This window comes from Centruroides sculpturatus, unplaced genomic scaffold (assembly GCF_000671375.1).
Source record: "Centruroides sculpturatus isolate CEXI.00-Female unplaced genomic scaffold, Cexi_2.0 scaffold1905, whole genome shotgun sequence".
NCBI lineage: Eukaryota > Metazoa > Arthropoda > Arachnida > Scorpiones > Buthidae > Centruroides > Centruroides sculpturatus.
This window is the reverse complement of record NW_019386074.1, coordinates 82,392-97,055: the sequence shown is the minus strand read 5'-3', so window position 1 is coordinate 97,055 and position 14,664 is coordinate 82,392. Positions and strand designations below refer to the sequence as shown.

General features: G+C 25.2%; 1 protein-coding gene and 1 long non-coding RNA gene across 2 annotated transcripts in view; both read right to left on the bottom strand.

Moving 5' to 3' along the window:
• Positions 1–9,565, bottom strand: part of LOC111613436 — a 13,142-nt gene extending 3,577 nt beyond the window's left edge. The window contains exons 1-2 of the long non-coding RNA XR_002754766.1: positions 8,230–9,565; positions 7,837–7,838 (exon numbers count right to left, since the gene is read on the bottom strand). This is a non-coding gene — a long non-coding RNA (uncharacterized LOC111613436). The remainder of the gene's footprint in view (positions 1–7,836; positions 7,839–8,229) is intronic.
• Positions 1,747–14,664, bottom strand: part of LOC111613435 (probable G-protein coupled receptor B0563.6) — a 50,603-nt gene continuing 37,685 nt past the window's right edge. Inside the window, exon 2 of the mRNA XM_023354793.1 lies at positions 1,747–3,227. Coding sequence (XP_023210561.1) covers positions 2,135–3,217 — 1,083 coding nt within the window. The 5' untranslated portion in view covers positions 3,218–3,227 and the 3' untranslated portion in view covers positions 1,747–2,134. The remainder of the gene's footprint in view (positions 3,228–14,664) is intronic.

Genomic DNA, 14,664 nt, shown 5'->3' with positions numbered 1-14,664 from the left:
TTCATAAGCAAAATGTTAGGCATCTTCCGCCGAATCACTATACATAACTTTATTTCCCCCAAACATATTTATGTAGCTAAAATTAGTTTTAACTAATGTTAAAAGTTAAAACTAGTTTTATCTAAAGCAAAACATATACAGCAGTAAATTAACTAGACAAAATCGGTTTTGTCTAGTTAAAACTAGAATTTACTGCTAGTCAAAAATGAATTTGAGTTAAAACTAGTTTTAACTAGACAAAACGGGTTTTAACAAAGACATTCAGTATAAACTAGTTTCAACTAGACGAAACAGGTATTAACAAAGACATTCAGTATAAACTAGTTTCAACTAGTTAAAACGCGTTCTAACTAAAAACGGGTTTTGACTGTAACATATATAAACATGAGTTTATAGAATTACTGTATATGTATGTATATTTACAAAACAAATTTTCTAGTTTACAACCGCTGTTTAAAATATGATTTATTTTAACAACACTGGCTTTTATGATTGGTATTAATTTTCTATTCATACAGTATTAAATGAAGTAATTAAGAGCTGTTTATCTTCGCCATCAAGTAAGAAAACAAGTAAGTCATAAAACAAAGAACTAACTTAAAATATTTGAGGATGTTAAACGCAATACTAAATATAATTTTTATATAAATTAGTAAACGTCAAGAACTTTTCAACGTTTTGGTGGAAACCCTTTCGACGTTATCTCGATGATTCTATGCCATATAGCAACATCATCGTTTTTTTTAAACCGGTAACATGATACAGTACCTGCAAACTAGTATCTGGATTGCTCCGAAGAAGGTCAAGAACTTTAAAATTCGAAAAAAGGGTCACTCGGTCGAAGCAAACTAAGGTCGAGTACCGGGCAAACGGAAGGAACCTTCGCTCAACGTTAGCTAAGACTCTGTGTCCTTACACTTTTCAATCCCAAAATTTCCCTTTTATTGACCAACAGAAAATTCTTCATAGGATTTTATCGGTGTTGGAATATTTGTTCTCTTCTGAAATCCAGATGAGATCAAACGCAAAACTCTTTCGTATGGAAGATTGTTATAGAGAAAAATCGTTGTCGACTTCTTAAAATAGATGGCTAAATAAGTATGTTTTTCATTATAATTGAGCATCGTCACTCCACCGAAACCTATGCGATTCTAACTTTTCAACAAGGGAACTATGGCATTGAGGTTTGTACAGGTCAATTATTCGGACGTAGCTAGGAATAAATCATTGGAGGGGCTACAGAAGCAAACTGGAAAAAATTTTGACTGGTATTTTTCTTTTTTCCGGCAAGCACTAAGCCGGTTAGCTACTGTTCAAGTGTAAAAAAACCTAACAATAGCTTAAGTTTACGTAGTGCAAGCGAAAGCATATATTTTGTGTACTGCATGTAGGTACTGCCTATTAAACTGTGGGAGTTTAACCACTTCAGCTTAGTCAGCTGAGAGCCATAACCGTAGCTACGGCTCTGGTAAGTGCAACACCGCGAAATCTCAGAAATATATATATAATAATTAGATTTTATTCGTATGCATTTTAGTATAAAATTCACATTGAATAATTCAAAACTTTTTAGTTAAATAAATAATTTTTTATTACTGTATTTTTATTTAGAAATATTCCTTCTTCTAATTCTAAAATGTTTATTGTTATATTGTTGTTGATTTTTAAAAGCATTAAATCTCTTTATTAATTACACAAATGATTTAACTTTATTAAATTCATATTTAATAATGTACAGTACAATAAATATATTTCTCTGGCATTATTGAGCAAATTTTTAACATTAATTTAAAGTCGATATACGAAAGACTAGATCTAATATATTGATAATACTGTATACTACTTATTTGATGTACTATACGTATTCTATTTAGTAGAATGTAAAATTTTCTATTTTTCGAACATACCTATTGTCTAGAAAATAACAAATATTGGTTCCATTAATCAGAGTATTTAGTTGTTCGATTAAATTAATATTTAATTTTCTATTTCATCTTATCATATATCTGATAATTATTTTATTAAATTTAAAATCTTTTTAAAAATATTATTTTTAATAAAAATGTTTCATTTGATTATTATTAATAAAATAATAATATTTTAATATTTATTATTGATTGTACCATTAAATATATTATACTTTAGTGCTGCTTTCAAATGAGAGTTTGTTACTAAAATTGTGTGTATTTTTCGGTACTTTTCTATATATAAAGAGCCTGAGGAATGTTCTTCTTATTTCGGAACTGCAGAGACAATAAACATAAAAATTCATGGCGTAATTAGCCAGTTCCAAAACGTTAGCCACAGCGCGAAAAGTCTGAAAAGCAAAATTTCTCTCTTTCTCGTCACTATTCAATAGTGTCAAAACAGCTGCCGGTGTCATGCAAATGAAGAAAAGAATACTGACACCACCTAACAAAGCTACTAGACGTTTTTCTTCACGGAATTTCTTATTACCTTCTCTCACTTGATTAGTTCCAATGAGCGACGACCTTAAAAGGATCTTCTTCTTTTTAACAGTCTTGCGGAAAGTAATGATGATTGCGGTATTAAGGAGAGCAAGAATGACTACAGGTCCTAATCTAACAATGATTTCTTTCACATAAAGATATACTTTAAAAGCCGGATGATTAGTAACCGTGTGATGTTCACAAGCAATGTATTCGGTATAATTCGAATTTTTTTCAGCAATTACAGTTTCTTTCTGAAAGCAGATAGGTAAATATAAGAAGAAAGGTACGGCATAAGCAGCGAGAATGCAATGTTTAGCGTTTTTGGTCGTATGTATCTCTTTAAAACGTGTTGGAAGACATACAGAAAAATATCTATCGACTGTGAGGGCGACTACAAGGAAGACACTGGTTGCCATGAAACCGTTAACAATGGCTATATCGAGATGAGCGTAATAAATGGCTGCTGCGTAACTCCTCGGTTGAATGCCATGAAGTCTTAGCAAAGAAGGAATTCCCACTAACAGAGATATAAGATCGGAAGTGGCTAACCATGTAAGATAAACAAACGTTACCCCTTTTAAATTGGGTCGTGTTAGCACAATTAAATTAATAACATTACCAAGTATTCCTAAAGCTATAATCACCGAACCAATAATTGCATAGCCAATTACTTTAAGTTGGTGTAATTTAACATCTGTCGAATCAAGAGAAGAATTAAATGTTTTATTGATATGAAGATTCGATGCTGCAGTACATTCACCCATAATATGTTTCCTATGGAAAAATAAAATATAAGTTAGACTATCAATTACATAATAAATAAATAAATCGATATTTTATCTGAAATAAAAAGACAATATTTAACTTTATAAATTTTAGATAAATAAAAACGTAGACACGTTTGTTATTACATTTCATAAAATATAGGTAAAATATTACAAATAAATTATGGGTTACTTCTCAAATTAGATAATTCTTGAAACATGCTTATCCCATAAAATATCCAAATTGAGTTAATACTCCATACTGTATCTTAGAGCTTTTATTATCTTGGCTATATGATTAAATTTAGGTTTCTATGTCATAAAAAGAGATTTGCAACAGACATCTTTTCAGCACTCTCATTTTCTTTTCTCTACGATCGCTCATGAATAATTCATGTACAGAAATAAACACGTTAAAGTATTTCCTTATCGTTAAGGAAGTTTCAAACATATTGTATTTTAAAATGTTTATATTTAAACATCTTTTTCCCTCCGTTCAAATGCGTATACCTAAATCTTTTTTAATTTAACAGTAGAGTTAATTTAATCACTAAGTGAGATTATAAACGTCTAAGATCATTACAACATTCTGTATTTTTACATTTGTATACTATGTTTCATTCATAGACATTCTGTGAGAATCTTTGATATACAAAGTAATCTAGCTTGACTAAAACCTTTTGAATGAGGTAAAAATGTTAGCTATTAAAGAATTTACTAGAATTTATAATTGTTTACATTTTTTGTTTATGGTAAACCAATTTTTGCATTTAATTTTTGACATTGAATATTTGATATATTATAAAATTGAGTAGAATTGGGCTAGAGGGTATTTATTAAGAGAAAGTCAACTTAACATTAATTCTTTAATGCTATCATTTTTATATTTTGCATTGATTTTTATTAACGATCTTACTATTTAATTTCTACTTTTTAAAGTAGAGTTTAAACAATAAAATTGTTAAACTTAAAAATAAGTCAATATAAGTTCAAGAATATTTAACCTGAAATTAGTTTTAGAACTTATTATATTCTGGAGATTCAATTTTTCAATTAAAGAAATAAAGATATCACATTTTTAAATAAAAATTGTTTATATTACATTTGAAAATAGTTTTTCAATTGTATTAAAAAGATTGATCAACAAATACCAGTTTCTTCTTTTAAAGATGAAATAAAATTATAAAAACATTTAAGATTAAAAAGGACTCATTTTTGAATTATCAACTGTTCTTAAGTTGTGTTTATATTGTTTAAATAATAAGTTGATTGTTTGATGCTATTGATAAATTGTTATGAAATTTCATAGTGTAGATATTTGAACAAAAGTTTTTTAAATGTAAAAAAAAAATTAGAATTCAGTTAATAATNAATATGTATTAACACATTAACTTTATAAATTAATGTTTTATATATATAATGATTTATAAATAAATTACTATTGACAATTTTTTTTCTAATTTTTAAATATATAATATATTATTTAAAATACATTGCTTACATTCTTGAAAGGATGTCGTAAGAGAAGTTAAAAACAGAGAAATTTGAGGTTCCTCAACGCGAATATTTCATCAAATAGCTGAGTATTACTACTATGACAAGTATTTATTTCGTAATATTTTTCATAAAATATATGCTGATTATAATTGATAATGAATTCCTATATTATCATCAACTATAATTGTCAATTTATTAAAATAAAATTGCTTTTCTAGAGCTCGAATCTATCATAAATTAAAAATGTTCCCGATAGATGCCGCTAATGTATTAGATTCCAATATTGGTAATAATGTTTGTATGGAAAGAAATGAACTCAACAGAATATAAAAAGCTCAATATATTTAATCTGAAATATCAATAAGTCAAAGTACAGTACACCTCCATATACTGCTTTAATTTTTTTTAACAACTATAAATAAAAATTAATTACATTTTATATGCCTTAAAATTAGAATAGATTGCATTCTTTTTATTCAAAAATTCAAGGCAATGCACACGAAAATTGACAATGCTAACATTGGTTTATAAACAACACATAGAATAGTGATAATGTGAGATATTAGCTAATGGAATTATAATTTCAACGAATAATTGGGAAGGTACTGAAGTTTATAAGATGGAAAAGACAAGTTTTGGGATTATTGAAAGTGTGGTTAAGACACAGTTTGGGATGACGTGCCTCAACTGTTACTTTCTGATCATATTTAAACTGCTTTTCAGGATGAAAATTATAATTATAATGAAAGTATACTTAATTTATGCGTTTTTATAATACAAAAGACATACTATAAAATTAGTAAAAATGTAAATGAACCACTAAGAATTTCGAGTGTTCTACAGATTTTAGCATTGCAATCCTTGTAGTAACGTATTAAAGTCAGTTGAAAAGTAAACAAACATTAAATTGACGGAACGTATTGAATAATCGTTAGAACAGCGAAATAAAAATAAAAGAAGAATAATAAAACTGCATAGAATAAAATATTTAATTATAATCTGGTAAACAATGGAGATTAGTATCATTCTTAAAACCAGTGCAAACATTGGCAACAATTATTATTATTATTTTTTATAGCAAAAGTTATAAAACAATTTTTCCATCTGAAGACTCTGGGATTTAATTTAATCCCTACTTTAAATACTTTTGAACTAGATTTTCAGGTTTATATATATATTATATGAAAATGAAAAATTTGTAAAACCTAGATTAAAAAATTTGTAGTTCAAAAAACTTCCAGCCAAGTCTAAATTGTTTTCAGAATAAACTTTTTATTACATAGAAAAAGAAATTTTCGTAATTTTCTTCTTTTAGATCGTGTAGTTGAAGTTTTAAATTTTACCATAATTAATGAGTCTATCTTAAGAAAATGAAGAAATTTATCTTTGTTTAATTCTGTAATGAATTGAACATTTTAAAATTGTTGAGTGATCGGATAGGTGAAAATTATTATACTTCTAGAAGAGTTAAAGAAAATTCTTTATTTAAAATAAATAAATAAATAATAAAAGGATTATTCATATTTATCCATAGTATTGGCTAAAAATTACGTTTTTTACATATGCATGTCAATAAGTTAATTTTGTTTTACTCAAATCAGATATGATATTTATCTATTATTATTTTAATTAAAATTGTAAAGTTTTTTTTACATTCATTACAATTTTAATTTACTTTTAATAACATTAACTAATTACGATAAAATTTTAATTAAAATTGCTAAAATTATAAATTTTTTTCCTATACTTCAATTAAAATTCTGGGATCAATTAATATTGAAAATCGGGACTTCAATTGTTTACGATGGTCTTTATAACAGAAATTTACTAACTATATAAAAGTCGAATTATAGTTTAAAATTAAATTTATTTGTTTTTAATAATACTTTCCGATATTAAATTAAATTTCTACTTTAAAAATCGTTATTTAATTAAGTTAAAAACATCCTTATTTTTTTACTAAATAATTTAATTAATATAGCTCACTTTTTGGCTATAAAATGTATGGATATATGGCATTTTAACAATGTTAGAATAAAAATGAATATTTTGAGGTTTAAAAACTGCTCAAATTATTCATTTTTATTCGAAAGTAATAAATAAAGAAAAGAAAAATAAATGAGAATATAAAAAGCCGAAGGTCATGTCTTATTCATAAGAATAAAGATTTCTATAAGAAATATTATCCAATAAAACTTGTTACTTGTCAGAATAATTATAATCAAAAGGAGAAAAGTGAACAAAAATGGGGTAAAAATAGCTGAGAAATACCGACGGAAGCTGTTTTGAAAATACCAAAAATGAAAATGATAGATACAAGGACATCATATATACTTTTCTATTAAGGGAGGAAATATGACAGAATAGATGTGAAAAAGAATATTTTGCAATATCTAGAATCACGAGTATGACAGATTCACACTTGCTAGAAATTCTTAAACTGAAACATGGCTTAGATATTTATAAATTAGTTTATTATTGAACAATACAGGTATATGTGTTTAAAATATTTTAAAAGATCAAATAAATTTAACCAATTTAAATTAACGTTTTATAAACTTAAAATTATTTTTATTATTTTTCTTAAATTTATTTACATAGTAATTAAGTATATTTAATCATTAAATAAGTTTATAAAAATTGATTATTTCAAATATGTTAAAAAGGTTTCAAAATCTTTTCATTAAATAGAGAAATGGAAATTTTTATGACTAAATATAGATTAGTTCTAAATTTTCTGTTTGAATATTTTATTTAATAGTTAAAATTCAATTAAAACTTCGCATTAAAACTAAATAATTTAAATTATAAATAATCATAATTAATATTCAAAGTGTGGCGGCTCTACAGAGAAATTATTAAAGAAATAAATAAGTTATTTTATGTTAAAATATGTTCGAAAATTATTTAAAAATATTAATTGCATATTAAATCGATTTTAAAAGTAATTATTTAAGCGAGAGACTCGCGTTAATCTGTACGTCGAAATATAATAATTTATTTTTGTCCCCCTTCTTAACTTTGAACTAACTCTTTTATCATTTATAAAGCATATCGTAATAATAAATATCATTTGCATGTTCAACGCTATAACCAAAGTACGAGTAAATCACAAATGAAACGCCTGCAGTGTATCGACCAACGCATTAAACATGTTTAAACACAAAATAAAAATACCAAAGAAAATATTACAGCGTAAATTCGTTCATAACTAGTTAATGAGAGACATGATAATTTTAGTTCATTTATCATATCAACGGATATCATAGCAGTTAATTTTATTATAATAAGTATCGATTCTTTGTTAAGACAGTTACAATTAATTAAATATATTTTTTATATATTTTTTAACCGATTTAAAAATGCATCATTTATTTCGAAAAAACGGTAATTATTCCTTTGATTTATACATTTTATTGATTTACTCGACTCTGGAGTTAACCAGATGATGCGCTACCCAGTACGATTCAACAGGAGGGTGTAGTTAAATTAATATTTTAGGTACAGTACAGTACTCTGTTTAAAATATGATTACAATATTTACTCGTTTAATTAAATTCAAAATATTTTTATTTCTCTCTTATCAATTTATTTTTATACGTAAAACATCTAATTTTATTATACTTTATCTCGACCAATTACAAACTTTGTTTAAACATTACCATCTGCCTGAATAATCGGAGATTCGTGACGGACTAGAACAGTTAAACAGTTCATTTAACTATCAGTTTAGCATTAAAGACAAATAGGATTTTCAATATACTTTCTTCATTATGAAGATCTCTCCTTCCTTCATTTTATTAAGTTTAATCGTATATCTACAGAAGTGGAGATTTAATTAGACTATGTGATCTGATCATATTAATATTAGATTGTTTATCGCGTAATGGTTTATATCGTAAACTTATTCTGTAACATTTAATCGAAAAGTTCTTAATTTTATTTATATAAAAGTCAAAATTTTTAACTTAAAACTTTCTTCTTTTTTCTGGTAGTAATAATTGAACCTGTGTGTGTAATCTTCGAATCGAAATCTTATCTTTGAAAACACTTACTACCTACATAAAGGAAGCTTTATAAAGTTCTGTTCTGAATGCGGAATTTATCTCAAAAATCTGAACTGAATATAAATTTCGTATTTACAGTCAATTTTTGTATGATACATTTAACAAATGTATATACAGTACTATCGAGTCATAGTAAAATTTCGATTTTCAAAATAAAGTTACGATCGAAAATTTAATTTCTATACATTTTAATATTTTATAGATATAGAAATAAGTTTCAGAATTATTTTTTCAGAATGAAAAAGTTGACTTTTCTTATTACAGTGCAATTTAAATCAAATATTTCAAAATTTTCAATCTACAATTGCGATTCGATTTCATAATGGGTTCACGCATCCGAATAAACTTTTTTCTAGCAATTTATTTCGTATAAATGCAAATTTGCAATATCAGCTTTCACATATTAAATTCTTAATATATGATGAGCTAAAATGAAATAAGGACCTTTATACGTCTTTATTTCAATTTAGCTACAATGTCTGACATCGAGTAAAACTGCACTTTAATGGAATATTTTCTTTTTGCAAGAAAATTTTCAGTGAAAGAAGAATAAATCTTTCAGAATACAAACTACAAGTACCATCATCTGTTATTGCTATCTTATGAATAGACCTATTCGAAAGAAGACTTTTAATCTTTCTATAAAAAATAAAATAAAACTAGAACTCTTCGTTTAAATGAGTAACTACAATAAAAGTCGTTTCACAAATCTTTCATATTTTTATAACAATAGTTTTATCGTAAAAAGTAAAAATAAAAAATGATTGAAAAAAATGTTACTAGAAAAGCTACAATGAACTAACAAGCAAGAAATATTTCTTTAATATAATTAAGAGTTATCCGGTAAACACGATATTGTTTTTTATTATAGCAATTAAAAAATATAATTCATAATTTATTATGAAATACAGTTACCGAAAATCGAGTGGTATTTAGAAATAATAAAGAAATTCATAAAGAATAAATGATTAAAATTGAAAAACTTAAAATCTGTTATATTTAAAAATATATTTTTATTGTATTCTTTTAGAAATCATTACATAAATAAACACAACCTTTTGATGCCTACTTTACAATGATATATTTTTTATGTTTCGACTGCAAAATCGGCCATCTTCAAATTCTCATAAAATAAATAATGTTTTTTACCAACTATATTCATTTTAAATATTCATAAATTTTTCTTCTTAAAAACAATCCGATTTTTTATGTTATCATTACTCTCAATTTAATAATATTTTACATTTAAAAATGAAAATGATTAAAATTTATTATTTTCATAAACTTAATTCTGATAACTAACAAAATTGTATTTGAAAAGCTAATTAATTTAATGAAAAGTTTTAAAAATACTTTATAGATATAGTTATTACTTATATATACAGAAAAATCCAAAGATAAACATGGAAATCATATATTTTGCATTTAAAAATAAATTCGAATCGTCAGAGTGAACTGCAATGCAGAAGGTGGAAAAAGAAAAAAGTATTTTGCTGTCTAGAAAACAGGATCAAATGGTTATTTCGTATAATATATATTTTTAAAGTAAAATTTGAAACTTACAAATTTGTTATTTGCTATTAAACCCGCAGGATGTAAATTTGGAAATGTTATTTCTGAACCCCTACATATTTTTTATATTATTATTATAATTAAAAAAAATCCCAGAGTATATAGAATCGATGAAATTAAACAAATATTTTAATGCGGATTATTCATAATAATAAAAATAAATGATATAAAGTAACTTATCTACTTTTTTTAAATGTTTTATGTATGAATTGTTACTAAATAGTTTGTTTAGTGTATTTAGTGTATTGTCCTCTTAATCAAAGGATTTCCTAAATGATGGTGGGCAAATTATTTTAAGCGATAAGAGAAACTACAAAACTTTCTATCTAGATATCCTTTACATATCGCAAAGAACCTCCTATAGAAACTACGTGTAATTATTCATTTTAGATATTCCAAACATAAATTTTCATTCAATAATTGTTGATGCACACAATGATACCAAGGATTATTAAATAAAAATTTTTTTATAATTGTTAACTAAAAATTCAGGGCAGCACCACCATATAGAAAGATTAGATGGCCGCTTATGACGCAGAATCTGGAAGCAGTACAATGAATTAGAATTGTATTTTACGACAGAATTTAGGAATTAGTCATATATAATAACTACAAAATGAACATATTTGAATAACAATCTTTCTCATTGCAGTGATTTTAGATGTAAGATTTATGTTGAGCCTAACAAATCCAATACGATCTCACAAAATCAATACAATCAGTCTCCCACAAATTATCTTTGAGCAAATTAAATGTGTAAGTAAAATTTAGTAATATTATTCAAAAGAATAATCTATAGCAGAGTGGAAGTTAAATACAAACTTTTTCTTGTAGCATCTATTCTTTTAAATATCTCTTACAAATTAGGACAATTTAGTTGAAGTTAATTAAAATATCTAAATTACTTTAATTAAATTTACAATTCTAAATTTAAAAAAAGAAAACCTTTCATTTAATTATAAATTTAATTTATAATGTCTGCATTACGATTTAAAATCTCGATACTTTCAGGTGTTAAGTAAGAGATAGTAACACGATGTTCTACATGTTCAGAAACAATTTACTTAATCGATTTTTATTGATTTACGAGTCACACGTCGCTTCAAGGAAGAAATTTTAAATCTTTTAATAATTATCAATTAATTAATATTTAACACTTCGTTACATTGAATTTTAATATATTTTGTCCCATACTTTGTAAAATTTTGTAAAATAATGCTTAATTGATCACTTACTCTGCATCTAAAATTTATTTAAAAGTTTTTTGTTACACAGTCTGATGGAGAATATTGATTGAGGATATATTTGCTAATATTATTAAATTGTTTTTGTTGTTTAAGTTTAGTTTTAAACGAAGAAGAATTTTAAATTATTATTATTATAGAAAGAATAGAGAGTAGTCTTTGTTTATAGTTGGTAATATATTCGATGTTAATATTTATTAAAAGATAAAAATTCTAAAATACTTTCAAAAAGATTATTTAGTTTTCTTATTTAGTATATAAATTCTTTTATATTTTATTCTCTATTATATATTTAAAAAACTTAAAAACTTCTATTTTTCAAACCTTTCAGATAAGATTGGAACAAGAATAAATTAATCATTCAACTTTAAGAAAAGTTCAAGCAATTAATAAATATTGTATGTAAGATTACTAAATAAAAAATACAATAATTGATAATTTTTTATGTCTTTTTAATAAAATATAATAAAAATAGTAAATTAATTATTTATAATTAAACATTTTATCTTAAATTGAATTGTGTTTAACCAATACAAATCATCGTTCATTTGAAATGATCGATAACAATTTTATTCATTATAAATAACAAAACAATTTTAATATTTCATGTATTAGATGAAAACCATAATTTTCATTTTTATCTGAATTTAGAAACGATTTTTTTCAAGTTTTATGAGATATTTAGGAACATACTTCCGACTGCAAGCTGTTATCATCTATTTATTTTCAGCTAGAAAAATATTTTTCTATCCTTTTAATTATCAAGAAAACTGGAAGCGAGAATTGTTAAGTGAAATAATTATATCTATAATTAAAAATTGTCTAGAAGCATAATATTTGATTACAGGATAGCGTAGTCAAAATATGATTTTTAAATACTGGAATAAAAAGATAAAACTTGTTTGTTTTCCTTAATTAAAATTTAATATAAAGAAATTTTTTAGTAATTTTTAAAAATAATTTTAGCATACTTTTATTTTAAAAATTATATAAATATGTATCGTATTTTGAAATTTCAATTAATTTAAGTAATTATATTACTATATTCATTAAAATGGTTTATCAATAATGTGTAAATTGACTTAAATTCATTCTAATTTACAGAATATTGTTTTATAGTATAATCTTTCTTATGATACTAATCAGAAGTAGTGATACAATGATTTATATTTGTAACATAATATACAAAATGTAAAATGAATTTTGATTGACTATCGAATTTTCCACATATCCGATTTCAGAGCAATATTACATTAGGAGCTTTTTTGGAATTAATAAATGATCACATATAAACGATCCTCATAGCATATTAAAAAATTTACCAATTTAACTGTAACACAATGGTATTTCTTTTTCCAATATCTTTAAAATACCAACGTTTATTTGAACAAATAACTCGTAGTGCCATTTGTTGCAGTTTTATAAAGTGTTCAAGAGGGCTGATGAAATCTCAAATGTCTCATATAATTTTGTCAGGGTTTAAAATATTCTGGAAATTATGTTAAACAGCTATACTGATTTTATACATTACATCATTGACATTATAAAAGGATTTTCAAACTAATTTCATTGGAGAGTCTGGAATTATCATTAGTTTTTATAATACAAATCAGAAACAAATCATTTATGTCGTATAAATCGACAAACTAAATTTCTTATAAGAGAATAAAAGACCATAAAATTTAAATTTGGTCTTTCTGATGTATACTTTAAAAAAAATCTAGCAAAGAGTTGCGTAACTTTCCCGGCAGTTTGAGATTTTGTTACCGTAATTTTATATTATTAATTATTATAAAATGATAAAAGGCTTATTTTGAGCGCAAATGAGTTTTATGAAAACTTGTAAATGCTAATAACGAATAAGATCTGCATTAAGTCAGACTCGACTGGAGATATGATATGTGATCACCCTCTATCTCGCCACCCTCTCGACCTTTAAACATCAAAATTAAATAGTAACAATGCCCCTTAAACTCAACCTACCATGCCAAATTTCTTTTTTTTTTATCATTATCCTATCCTGAGATATTAAGAGAAATACACGCCACTCGTATCATACATACTCGTACATATACAAGGAATTTTACTCGTTTTTTTTTTACCTTTTGGGGTTCAGGAGGTCTAAAAATGTAGAGATTTGCAAAGAACCCAAAGGGTCAAATTTGACACAATTCCAATATTTTCCCGACTGTTATGTATACACCATAACGGGNTAACGAATAAGATCTGCATTAAGTCAGACTCGACTGGAGATATGATATGTGATCACCCTCTATATCTCGCCACCCTCTCGACCTTTAAACATCAAAATTTAATAGTATCAATGCCCCATAAACTCAAGCTACCATGCCAAATTTCGTTTTTTTTTAATCATTATTCTATCCTGAGATATTAAGAGAAATACACGCCAAAACACACCACTCGTAGCATACATACTCGTACTGTACATATACAAAGAATTTTACTCGTTTTTTTTTTACCTTTTGGGGTTCAGGAGGTCTGAAAATGTAGAGATTTGCAAAGAACCCAAAGGGTCAAATTTGACACAATTCCAATATTTTCCCGACTGTTATTTATACACCACAACGGGGAAAGTAAAAATATATAGGGCCTATAAAAATTTCGGGTGTAGTGAATAAAATCACTTTGATTATATTAAATTTCATTAAAATGAAAATACTAAGAGTCTAGTAATATAAGAAAATTTAAAAATAATTTCATTATTAAAATTTATAATTATAATTTTGTTGTTTGAGTAGGCCAATTAAAAGCCTTTTCTCGGTCACCTTCAATGATTGAAAATGCTTCAGATATTGTAAAATTTAACAATTTTCAATTATAATTGCATTAAGTTCAAATTAGAATTACATTAGANAGGAGCTTTTTTGGAATTAATAAATGATCACATATAAACGATCCTCATAGCATATTAAAAAATTTACCAATTTAACTGTAACACAATGGTATTTCTTTTTCCAATATCTTTAAAATACCAACGTTTATTTGAACAAATAACTCGTAGTGCCATTTGTTGCAGTTTTATAAAGTGTTCAAGAGGGCTGATGAA